The sequence below is a fragment of the Aphelocoma coerulescens genome, chromosome 4 (assembly GCF_041296385.1).
Source record: "Aphelocoma coerulescens isolate FSJ_1873_10779 chromosome 4, UR_Acoe_1.0, whole genome shotgun sequence".
Lineage (NCBI taxonomy): Eukaryota > Metazoa > Chordata > Aves > Passeriformes > Corvidae > Aphelocoma > Aphelocoma coerulescens.
This window is the reverse complement of record NC_091017.1, coordinates 62353593-62365900: the sequence shown is the minus strand read 5'-3', so window position 1 is coordinate 62365900 and position 12308 is coordinate 62353593. Positions and strand designations below refer to the sequence as shown.

The following is a 12308-nucleotide window of genomic DNA, read 5'->3' as shown; positions in this document are numbered from 1 at the left end:
AGAACCCAGTAATAGAATCATACAGAAATAGAGTATCTGATTCAATGGATATAGGCCAAATCCACAGGGTATTTTGGGCAAGAGCCTTGACCGGGAAAATGCTCTGCATGGTGGGAGGCAATGTGTGTGTCAGGAGCAGTGTAGCCATTCTAGCTGTTAAGCTGAAAATCCAGTGCAGAAAGCCACAGTGAAACAGCAGCACAGAGGGAAGCAGCTAAACCCAGCGAGCAGCTGCCCATCTTTATGCACGTTACCAACAACCCAGTGATGCACGAATCAGGCACAGCATTTAGCAAAGAGCATGAATACAAGTCCCCATTACAGTATTAGAGTACCCAGATGCTGTATTCTGGCCTGGTTTAGACATCTAATTTCTAGGGAGAGAGGAATTCTACTTTTAGAGCCTGTTTATTTTTTAAGAAAATTTCACCATACTCAGATATGCTGCCCACTGAGAGGGATGGTCCTGCTCAGCTGAGCACCTAATGGGGAGGGTGTGAAGTTAGAAGCACAAAAGTCTCTGCCTTGGTACTTGCCTTTGCTCCTTTCCACAGCTTCCTGTTTGTAACTTGCCAGTTTCCTGCAGAGCATGCTAATACCTGTCCAGACCTCCTTCTGTGCCTGATTTTGATTCTTCAAGAAAGGGGGGTGTCTCACTGAAGGGCTGCAAAATGCAGCATCATTGCACCTGTATCAGAGCCTCTGTGTACTCAGAGCCTGCTGACTTTTCTGTTCTGCACTACAGCTGTAGAGAATGTCTGGTTGTGATCTGGGATGAACTTGTATTTGTGGGGTTTTTTTCAGCAGTGATTAAGTATCTCATAGAGAGGTTGTTGATGACTTTCTGATTGCTTCATCGCTCAGTAAATCTTTGAGGATAACTAGTTAATTAATAAATTATTTAACAAGCTTATTAGTGGGCTGTCTCAAATCCATAGGAAAGCTTAGAATTATTCCACCTGGTAATGTGCTCCTTTATGTCTGTTTCAAGGCCAGAAGTAGGTAGGCAGGAACCTAAATCCATTTTTAAATTTAGATTTTAGGATTTTGCAAAGGAATCAAGTGATGTCACAGAAGTGGTGGAGCCCTGGTATGTGTAAAACAAAGGTCACAGAGGAGGAACTGCTGCTAAAAGGAAATGCATTTCTTTGTAGCTACTTTAAATCAGATGATGTTAAAAGGCTTATGAGATCACCATTGTACTGAGAAAAATTAGCTCATTTTCTACATGACATGGACAAACCTCTTTGTGTTGGACTCACAGAATTATGCTTGTGAGCCTCATGAAATTCAACAAGGCCAAGTTCAAGGTCCTGCACCTGGGTCAGGGCAATCCCAAGCTCTAATACAGTCTGGGCAGAGAATGGATTTAGAGCAGCCCTGAGGAAAAGGACTTGGGGATACTGATTGATGACAAACTCAACATGAACCAGCAATGTGCACTTGCAGCCCAGAAAGCCAACCATGACCAGGGGTGCATCAAATGAAACGTGATCAGCAGGTCAAGGAAGGCGATTCTGCCCCTCTTCTCTGCTCTCATGAGACCCCATCTGAAATACTGCATCCAGCTCAGGGGCCAAAGGCAATGGACCTGCTGGAACAAGTCCAAAGGACTGGAGGAGCATCTCTGCTATGAAGACAGGCTGAGAGAGTTGGGCTCATTCAGCCTGGAGAAGACTCCAGGGACACCTTAGAGCACCTCCCATTACCTAAAGAGGGCCTACAAGAGAGCTGGGGAGGGACTCTACCCAAGGACATGTAGGGACAGGATAAGGGGAACGGCTTTAAACTGACAGAGAGTAGGTTTAAATTATCTATTAGGAAGAAATTCTTCACTGTGAGGATGGTGAGGCACTGGAACAGGTTGCCCAGAGAAGCTGTGGATGCTCTGTTCCTGGAAGTGTTTAAGGTCATGTTGGATGGGGCTTCAGGCAACGTGGTCTAGTGGGAGGTGTCCCTGCCCATGGCAGGGGGGTTGGAACTGGATGATCTTCAAGGTCCCTTCCAATCCAAGGCATTCGACGATTCTATGGCTCATTTAACTGCTGCCCTCATAATACTGCCTTGGACACTACTTTTACTATTAGTGAAATATGAAATTGTGTTTGATCTTAAGAACTGTACTTCTCTACAGAAGTAAATTAGCATGCTTGTTAATTTATTAACCAATATAAGTTTGGTTTTGATTAAGTATGTCAGAAATCTTTAAACATTTCCATTGTGTTTGGGCACAGCGTTGTGCTTTAAGGCACTGAGAATTAGTGGGATTATTGAATGACTTTTGGCAAGGTCACATTTAGAGTAGCCTTAATCTGCACCTACAACAAACGAAGGATACTGATTTGGATATTTGCATGTGTGTGCAATGAGCTTTACTTTTGACAATGTGTCCAAAGCTAATTAGCCTCCATTTTTCTGGCTGTTTAAATAGCTTTGAGGCCAGATCTTAATTTTGGATCAGTGACAATATAGATGCAGCAAATGAAAACCTTGCTTTTATATCTGTCTCTACCTAATGGAAAAAAGAGCTTCACTAATATGCCCAATTGCTGGGTCACTGGGTCTTCAGAAACTCTGTCCTCATATTAAAGCAAAACTAGTTCACATAACTAATGAAATAAAATAGTCTCAAAATTAATACAATCATGGGATAAGGAGAGATAAATTCAAGCACCTAGTTTTATAAGTTTGTTTTTTACACTACATAAATCCTTCACTTAGAGATCCTGGCTTTTACCAAAGAGCATACAGATTTAGAGATGCCAAAACTCTAAGGACACACCAATCTCACCAAGCAATCTCACTAAGAAATGTCAATTGAGGTGTGCATTTAAGTTGTGCTCAGCTCTAACACTTCATTGTTGATGGTTGAAAATTTGAGGAAAAAAGAGGACAAAGCTAAAGCAAATTCTTTCTTTTTACCCACAACTCCAGCTACCACTGCTTCATGGAAAATTGAGAGTGCAATACAAAAAAAAGTCATTCTTACCTTCAAAAGAATTTTGCTACCATTTTTTTACACAGAAGATAGCCAGAGTGTTTTTATCATAAGTAATTACATTAAACTATATTTACTCCTACACTTTGATATAGAAGGTACTTTGGAAAGAATGTTTATTTGTTCTCCAAACTGTTAATCCCTCTCTACCTTTTGAGCTGATTACTTTTGTTGTTTTTCTAATGGAAATTAGAAAACTAAAGATTGGAATAGAAAGAATATGGCACAGTTGCACCTAGGATTAAAAGGAGCAGGAAAAAAATTAGATGATTGTATTTTGCACATTTCACAATATCTTCTTTCACATTTTGCAGCTATTTTCATGTGATTACAAAAGAAAAACCCATACATTTTTAACTTCAGGAGGATTCTTTTAGAATGCTATCATATAGTTTGTAACTATAATGTTGCTACAAGGACACACAGAAGCGAGAGTCTTTTGACAGCAGTAGAGTTATGCTGTATTCACAATTAGTGCAAATAATATCAAAGTCTGGATCACTCATGCCTGCCTTGATATTGAACAAAAATAAGCTAGAAATGTCTGAGCAATGAAAAAAAAGCACTGCTGCTTTTATTTTCCTGATTTATTTTATTCCAAAGTCCTTTTTCAGTGCACAAACCTGCACTCCGAGATAATCAAAACCCTTAAAAAGGGCTCCAAGTACAGCACATTTCTAAAGGCTTTCTGTCTGAGATACAAACGTCAACAAATTGACCAGAAAAGGTATAAAAGCTTTTTTTTTTGTTACCATTCTTTTTAGTGATAACAGCAGAAATACTTTACAACTATTAGTTCTAAAAATTATTTTTCTCAATGTGAAAGAGGGGAAGTTTAGTTTAGATATACAGAAGAAATTCTTTACTGGTAGACTGGTGAGGCACTGGCACAAGTTGCCCAGAGAAGTTGTGGATGCCCCATCCCTGGAAGTGTTCAAGGCCAGGTTGGATAAAGCAGCTTGGTCTACTGGGAGGTGTCCCTGTCCATGGCAGGGGGTTTGGAACTGGGTGCTCTTTAAAATCTGTTCCAATCCAAACCATTCTATGATTTTCTGTGATTTGACCAGAAGGGTCTTTGCAGATTTATGTATAGAAGACATGAATAAAACCTCCATTCCTGCTCCTAGTTTCACACAGATCCCACTGACTTCATCTGCCTGGAAAAACATGATAAACATGACAAAAGAAACAAATCCCTTTGCAAATGAACTGACCTTTTTTTTTTTTTTAATTCTATAGCTTAAAATATTGTCTCCTTTGCAGTATTTTGTACACCTTGTTCTCATCTACACCATTGCAGTGAGGTCCCTTTTTTCCATAATATATTTTGTGGATGACATCAGCTTTAGCATGGAAAGGCAGAACTGGGAAAACGGAGTAGTTAAATGGAGGAAGAACGAATTTCCAACTCTTGTGCTTGCAAAAACATTTGCTTTAAAGCCTTTTTCTAGAACTTTCTGGAAGCTAAGTATGAAAAATCCTATTTTGGCCGAGTCATCCCCATACCATTAGTTGTAGTTCAGAGACCTTGCAAAGACAGAGAGGAAGAACTGTTTTAGGTAACTTGTGTTTAAATTGGGTTACCTTTTAAATGGACAGGTTTTTAAAAGTATTATGTAGTAGCACAGTCTGAGTTGCCACTATGGAATAGACAATTGTAAAACAACTTTTGTTATTACATTGGAAAAACTTGAAACTTGAGTCACATAAGCTAAATTTTCCCTAATGTGAGCCAGCCACCAACTGTACAAGGAATGGCAAAATATTCAATTTTATAGAACTAAGCAACGGCATCGCTTACCTCAAAACTTACAGATCCATTGTGATCAGTATCAAATGCATTAAACAGAAAATGTGCATATGTTGTGGAATCTAAAATTTAAAGCAGAAAAAAATCATTCACAGTAAGCACATCTTATTTACTGATACCTGAGCAGATAGCAAAGACGACATGTTATTGTCCTCTGAAACAACAGGAACACTGACTGTGACAGGGATCTATCTCATATGCTTGAAATGAAGAATGTGTTCATTTGTTCCCGTTAAATGAGGGAAACAGACACTACCTTCACTGTATCAGTTTTGCTCTGGACACAGACCTGTTTCCCTGAAGCTGATCTGGGCAGAAAGCTGATGCTGCTATCGGGTCCTATGCTCACCCACAGCTGAGAGGAACTCCTCTCCTGAGAAGCAGATTCTTAAAGCTGGCTTGCTGCTGAATTCCCATGATTGCAGTATTAGGGATTAGAAAAACTGGCTGTGACTCACTAAATGGTCAGTAAGACTCTGAAATATGACCTTAAACAAATGATCCCTTCACTATTTGCATACTTTCCAAACCTCCTCCTCAGTGCATATTGACTCATTTCAGAAACACAAGTCAGTATGAATATAAATCTGTCAAGACTGTAATTTTTGTAAAGATCCATCTTTCTATTTCCACTGAATGCCTTCTGAAAGGCACAACCTGCTGCAGGAGTAATACATTGTGAAGAGAGAGCACTTACCCAGAGACTGCCCTGTGGATTTGAGGTACAAGCTGCTGGGGTTAAGGGAAGTCAGCTGTCCTCAGTGGTTTTCCCTCCCTCAAAATCATGCAAATTAATGTAGAGAGAGTTTGTTTACTTTTAATACTCCTTTTTCTCTTTCTATTTCATATGTTTACCTTAATTTTAGGTTAATTAACATTAACTTCACAAATTATTAATAAAGGGCAAAGCGTTATGAAATCAGTGTCCTCTTTGCAGAACAAACTTCTCCCTATTATAGAAAAACATGATCAGTGCTGAAATGCCATTTTCAGATTTCTTGGCACTAAACTATTTTATCTTTTATATCAGTCCTGCAAACCTTTATTTTTCACAGCCTAAAATACTGTTTTGTATTAAACTGAGCAATAGTCTTGGGACACTCGCCTCAAATGCCACCTTGACTCCGAGAAACCAAATATACCAAAACTCAAAGCTTTGTGCTTCACAGGTTCAGACCTGATATTTGTAAGAAAATTCTCTAGTCTTGCTTCAACATGTTAATTTTGTATGATGTGACATAATTGTAACAAGAAAAACCTACAATCTTTAAACCCCGTCTGTTAACACATTTTCAGAGAATTAAATCCCCACCACCTCTATTTGAGAGAGTCATTCATTCTTCCACGTATCCAGTCACCACTGTAATTGCTTAAGCACAGCTTGGCAGGAACCTTCACACTTTAACTGAAAAATGTAAATTTGTTGACTACAGTTTATATTTAGCATTTTAATAGTCATATTTTCTATCATCTACTGAGACTTCTGTTGTGCAATAGAATATATTATGCAAATCATCTTCAGAAAAAAACATGTTATAGAGGTATAATTACTGTAAAATAAATTTTAAATACCGTCCTATTCTCTTGGCACTCATTTCTTAAAAAAATCTGAAATAATCCTGGTTATTTTCTGTAGATATAGAGAAAACACAATGGTACTTTATTTTTGTTGCCCATACATGATACAATATGCTACTTTTTTTGTATGGTGGTATACAAAAAAAAGTTTCTAGTTGAAGAATATTTTTTTCTGGTAACTTGTCTGAAAAAAAATAAAAACCTTTTTCCGAGTTGATTTTTGAAGCAATTCTGGTCTTAAATTTTGACTTCAAAACCATAGCAGGATGAGGCAAGTTAGTCTTTTAATTAGAGCTGATTAGTCTTATTCCTCCTTTTGGTTTCCCCCCTAAATCTTGAACTTTATTAATTTTAGACAAAATATTAACTTTTTAAATTAAATATAGTCTCTTTCCAAGGATCTGATATCATAACTAGTAGGCTAGTCTGCTCTTTTAACAGGCTGAGATAGGAACAGATATTAAATCAGAATTCCCTTGAAAAACACCTTCACAGCCTTTTAAATGTCAGAGACAAAAAATGATAATCATTATATGTGGAAGAGTATGGCTTATCAAACTACGAGCACGATCTGTTTTGTTCAGAAGTGATGAAGGAGTGTAATAATTATTCAGTGTGTGGATTCTTATCTATGACCTGCCTGGCTGAAGAAAAATCCCAAGTTTTATTTCAGGTGATCCACTGCGTAAATGCAAGGGCTGTATTCATTCACCTGTATGGCAGTGAATCTAAAAAGAAGTTACTGGAGTGCTCTTTCTGGCATGGAAAGCTTTTTACAAAGCTACTTTTGCCTTTTAAAATACATTGCTTTTACTGCAATCCAGTGTCATCTCCTTTCCTTTGTTACTCTTGTGGCCCCTTGTCCTATTTACAATCCTCGTGTACCTTGTCCTGGACAGTCTTGGAAGTTGCTCGAGGAAGTGACTTGGTCGATGACATTGAAAACTTTATTTGGTTGCCCTGAAGCTTGAAATCTTACAGACATAATTTTGTTTGTTCAGATATGAATTGTCATAATGATATATCATGATGTACCTGGTTTTTCATCATGCAGACAGTGGGAGCACAGGTCTACATGTTTTAATTTGGGGACAACTTTCAAGATTCTTTTTTCCTCTCTAATATTGGGACACACATAAAATCATTATTCTAAGCACAACTGAAATTTAAAAGCCCCAGCTGGACACATTATTTTGACAAGACATTCAAAGATTTAAGAACCCAGTCTGGCTTCTTAACCAGACAGTCAGCTGCAGTTCTCACCTCCTTCTCCAAAGGATGCCACTGCCCTAAGTGCCAGAGGAGGAGAGAAGGATCAGCATTAACATGAGGAATAGGGGGAAAAACTAGGCATTCAGTATATATCCATTTTAACTACATTAATAATTTTTCTTCTCTGTAACAATTAGATCTGGACTAATAAAGATTGGTCTTTTAAGATTACATTTACTCTCACAATATGTTTTAACTTTACTTTTAGAACAGGTGTGGTTTCTCTTTGCCCATAAAAAATGCTAGGTGTAACAGTAGGAAATAAGACAATTTTTTTTTTATTAAGTGTAGTAAAGGTGTAGTAAATCACATAGATAGAATTATTTTCATTATCCAGGGTAACTACAAAATAGAATATTTCAAACTGTAATTGTTAGCTTGGTCTAAACGTCTACATATAGAAACAAACAGTAGGCACATCAACCCTTCTAGCCTTTTATTCATCTCTGTTGAGTGTGCCTACTTCTTAAGGATTTCAGAGATGGTAATCCACACTGAAAGCTGCTCTTTACCTTCTAAGTCTTTATTCAAAATAAAACTAATGGGGAGATATTTTGTTCCTACCTATTAATATGGGTTTTTAAATAAAAAATGAAAAGAAGGAGTTCTGAACAGTCTCAGAGAAAATCACAAATCTCAAGTGCTCTGGGAGAAGTCGAAGAGATGGGATTGAAGGGTTGTAGGAGAATATAAAGAGGGATAGCTAAATAGCAAATACAAGAGGAAAAAAGAGAAAAAAATTCAAAATGAAAGAAATCTGAGGTTCAAGGAAAAGAAACCTGTCACAAATTTTTGTGTTAGCTTCATTGCAATAAAAGATAATGGAAATAAAAAATTAAAAAACTCCTGGAATTTCAATTAATTGAAATCCGGGTTAGCATTTAAGAAGAGAAACCCCACAGAATTAAAGTGGGGCTCTGCTATCGATATTAGAGGGCACCTGTAGTGCCTCCTACAGTTCCTCCAACTGTGAAAGGGTTTTTTGAGTAAGAGAATGGGCAAGAATTTTTAGAAACATTAAAGAAAATTAACCTACTCAGAGAAACTTGTTTTTCAAAGGTATCCAAGCACAGGCAGTAACTTCATAACAGAAGACAGAATTTTTGTAGATATCATTGCATTTCATCCAGAAATATATACTTAAAAATGTGTCCCAGCGTCAAGGAAGTACCCTGTGAGTTCAGGAAGAGCTTGAGGCAACAATCTTGTTAATTTGAACAACAGGCTCTTTTGTCAGACTTAGGTACTAACAGACGTACTTTAGTGCTAATTATGTCTGCCAAGTACTCACCTCCCTGTGGAAAGAACTGAGAGTAAATCTCTTTGAAGGTTTCTTCATTGACAACACCACTGGGGCATTCCTGGAAAAAAAGTAAATGACAAGAAATGAATACCATCCAATCTGGTTTAGTCAGCTCATGAGACCATCCTCAATGTGTGTGACTGACAGTTTAACATGTGTGACTTCTCACTCTCAACCAAATATTAATGCACATTTTCACACTGAAGTATCTTCCTGAAGCATTCCTATGAAAAAAAAATTCCTTCTGTGCCGTGGATCTCAACCTCATTTGAGACCTGAGTGACACACGTGAGCAGCAGCCACTCTGCTGCAGTGAGAGGAGCTGTTGGGGTCACCTGTGGGCCATGGGTGGTGGCTCCCTCAGCTGCAATCAGCATTTGCGTGGTATGGAAATCAAGCAGGAATGTAAACACTTCGATGTTACTGATAGAATATGCAGTCATACTCTACTGGAAGAGTTATATTCAGTGAATTCAAAAGACCCTGCCACTGAAGATCTTATTCAAGCCTCGCAGATTCTTTTGCATCTTCACATCATTTTCAAAATCTGAAACATGTAAGAAGAGTAAGTAGGAAATTTTGGAACACAGTGACTACAAAGAAAATGAAAGGAAGTGAAGGAGAAGAAAAAACGTGATTAAACCAATGACTTTACAAAAATGATGTATGCAAAGAGGTAGGAAAAGCAGAAGGAATACTGTAATTGTTTACTAAGTCACACATAAACATCCAAGACCAGAGAGCTGATTTCTAGTCCTGAATTTGCCTGACTGAGCAGAAGACTTTGGGCAATGCACTTAATTCCTTTTTTGCCTTAATTCCTTCTTTATCACAAAGAGGGGGGAAACAAGCATGGTATGCTCTTTAAAAGGAAAGGACTTTTAGAAACAAAGGAAAACAAGAAAATGCAAGTTAAGTTTTAAGGTTCATACATTTATATATATTTTTGTCTATTGTCATGCTATTTAGACTGAGAAGTCAAAACATATGTGCTCCTAAACTCAGGAAACTAAATATCTTGAAATGGAGATAAAGAGCAGTATCACATCCTTTACCAGTGTAATAACAACTGTTCCTGTGAGAATAAATAGTACTCCAATTAGATCAAATAAGTACCACTGCAATATTCATAGTTCTGGCACCTTCTGCTAAGAAACAAATAGTGTAATCTTTCTAACTGAGATACAAATGCACCATCTGAGAAATGTACGTCAGATCTGTAGGTCTATGACTATTATGTCACTTATCCTTAGCTAAATCAGCTTTTCATCATAACTAAGTATATGCAAACATACAGTAAGAAATAATTATGTTTGATCAAACAGACAGACAAACAGCTGTCAGAGATACACATACAAAACTATTTGTCCCTGGGCACAGAGGCTGTCACCAATGGAGGCAGAGTTATAGCACAGGTGTCTGTAAGATGAGATGAATACTGACTGCTGGGCCACACTGTCTTTGGAACCAAAGCCTGTGGGGAATGGGAGGAACAGTGAAATGAATCCCTACCCTTCACTGGGTAAAGAGCAACCCATAACTGAGGAGGCATCTCCCTGTCTGTCATGTCTTTGGGTATGAGGGCATTCTAAAACATCTCTCTCTCTCTTTACCAGCTTCCCAAAAAGACTGTAGTCAGCTAGGCCACTGTCTCTGTGGTTCCTAGCAGGTTTACAGTCGGTTTCCCAAGTAACAAGCAATAGGACAAGAGGAAATGGCCTCAAGTTGCCCCAGGGGAGGTTCAGATTGCATATTAGGGAAAATTTCTTCACTGAAAGGGTTGTCAAGCATTGGAACAAGCTGTCCAGGGAAGTGGTTGAGTCACGATCCCTGAAAATATTTAAAAGCGTGTAGGTGTGCCACCTGGTTTAGTTGTGGATTTGGCAGTGCTGGGTAAATAGTTGGACTTGATGACCTCAGACATCTTTTCAACCCTGATGATTCTATGATGTTGTGATTCTACTAGGCTGCTTGGCTTTTTGAAGCCTTCTGGAGTTGTATAAGTGCATGCAGAAGAGCAGTATTTTTACTTGGATTCAAAGTACAATAAAGAAAATATTAGTGAATTCTTCATATACTGAAATAATATTATAGTTATTCAATGTAGAAAATATAACAAAATTATTTCACAATTTCCTCTTCCAACCATACATTGGTATATGATCTAAGTCAATCCCAGACCTGCAGGAGGAAAAATAAACAGCCTTCCCCCTGAGATGGGTGTGAGTGTGAAAGAGTAATGCAGTGGCAAAAAGAAGCAGTGGCTTCTCTATGTTCTGCAGGTAATTTTTTTTCAGACGAGAAAAAGAAGCTAGGCACATTTTGAAGGAATTAAAGAGAAAACCTGTATATTTGAATTTGTACAGGTCAGATATTGCCATTTTTTTTCCTGAGAAGCTTACTAAATAATGAATGACAAAATGCAAATTTAAGTTCATCTAACTCTCTGACTTATTAACATGTAAAGCATTTTTTCCCCCTTTCCTTGGCTGAAACAGACATTCAAACTATACTCATTTTGCAAAGAATGCTCTCTCCTTTTTTACAGGAAATGCCAGCAACTCCGTCAGTGCTTAGTCTGAAGCTGTGAAGACTGAGTCCCGTTTCCTGACTGCATTTAAATGTTGTGATGTTAGAGGTGAATTAAGGATACTCTGCAAAAATCTATATGATTTATTATTTGTTGGCTCAAAATAAGCTGGCAGCCTTTGTTATTAGAGAAATACATGATCTACATACCTCCTTTAAAGGCAGTCCTTCTTTTTCTGTCACTTAATAAGCTCTGGTTTCACCACACTGTTTGAAAGAATCGTTGCTTGAAAAGGCAACCCACTTTCAGATAATTATATATTGGCAGAGCCAGGAATGACATCTTGAGTTTCTCTAGCTTGTCCCTCTGTAGTTTCCTCTGTTCTTTGCCACAGCATTGCCAGTAATACTTTACCTTCTCCATCCTTGAAGGTCTGTAGGAATGGTGTCTTAAGGACATTCATTAAAAATCTGAGATGCTGGCCAATTATACTTACCAGAAATATCAGCTCAAACTTTTCTTTCTTTAGCATGCATCTTTCCTCTGAGACTCTACATGACAGGGAACACTTCTGATCTTGAATAATTTCATTCTAAAAATATATGTGGCCAACATGATTTACCTCCACGACTGTACTTTTCTTGACTCCTAAATCTGTCTTTACTGTGTTTATCAGGAGATTTGTGCAGTTCAGGGAAAGAGATTAAATACTGTAATTGTTAAGTATGCCCCATGGTTTTATGTCAAGCTATTGCTGACTTTTTCCACTGTACCAACTATAATTAAAAAAATCTATCTAACCTTTCATTAAACTCTT

The 12308-nt window shown here is 37.8% G+C and overlaps 1 protein-coding gene across 14 annotated transcripts in view; it reads right to left on the bottom strand.

Annotated features, from left to right (window-relative positions):
• The window catches only part of KCNIP4 (potassium voltage-gated channel interacting protein 4), a 399406-nt gene that overhangs the window by 11957 nt on the left and 375141 nt on the right, over window positions 1–12308 (bottom strand). For all 14 annotated transcript variants that reach the window (XM_069014342.1, XM_069014346.1, XM_069014339.1 and 11 more), the window contains 2 exons: window positions 8950–9019; window positions 4800–4870 (listed from right to left, as the gene is read on the bottom strand). In XM_069014342.1, coding sequence (XP_068870443.1) covers window positions 4800–4870; window positions 8950–9019 — 141 coding nt within the window. The remainder of the gene's footprint in view (window positions 1–4799; window positions 4871–8949; window positions 9020–12308) is intronic.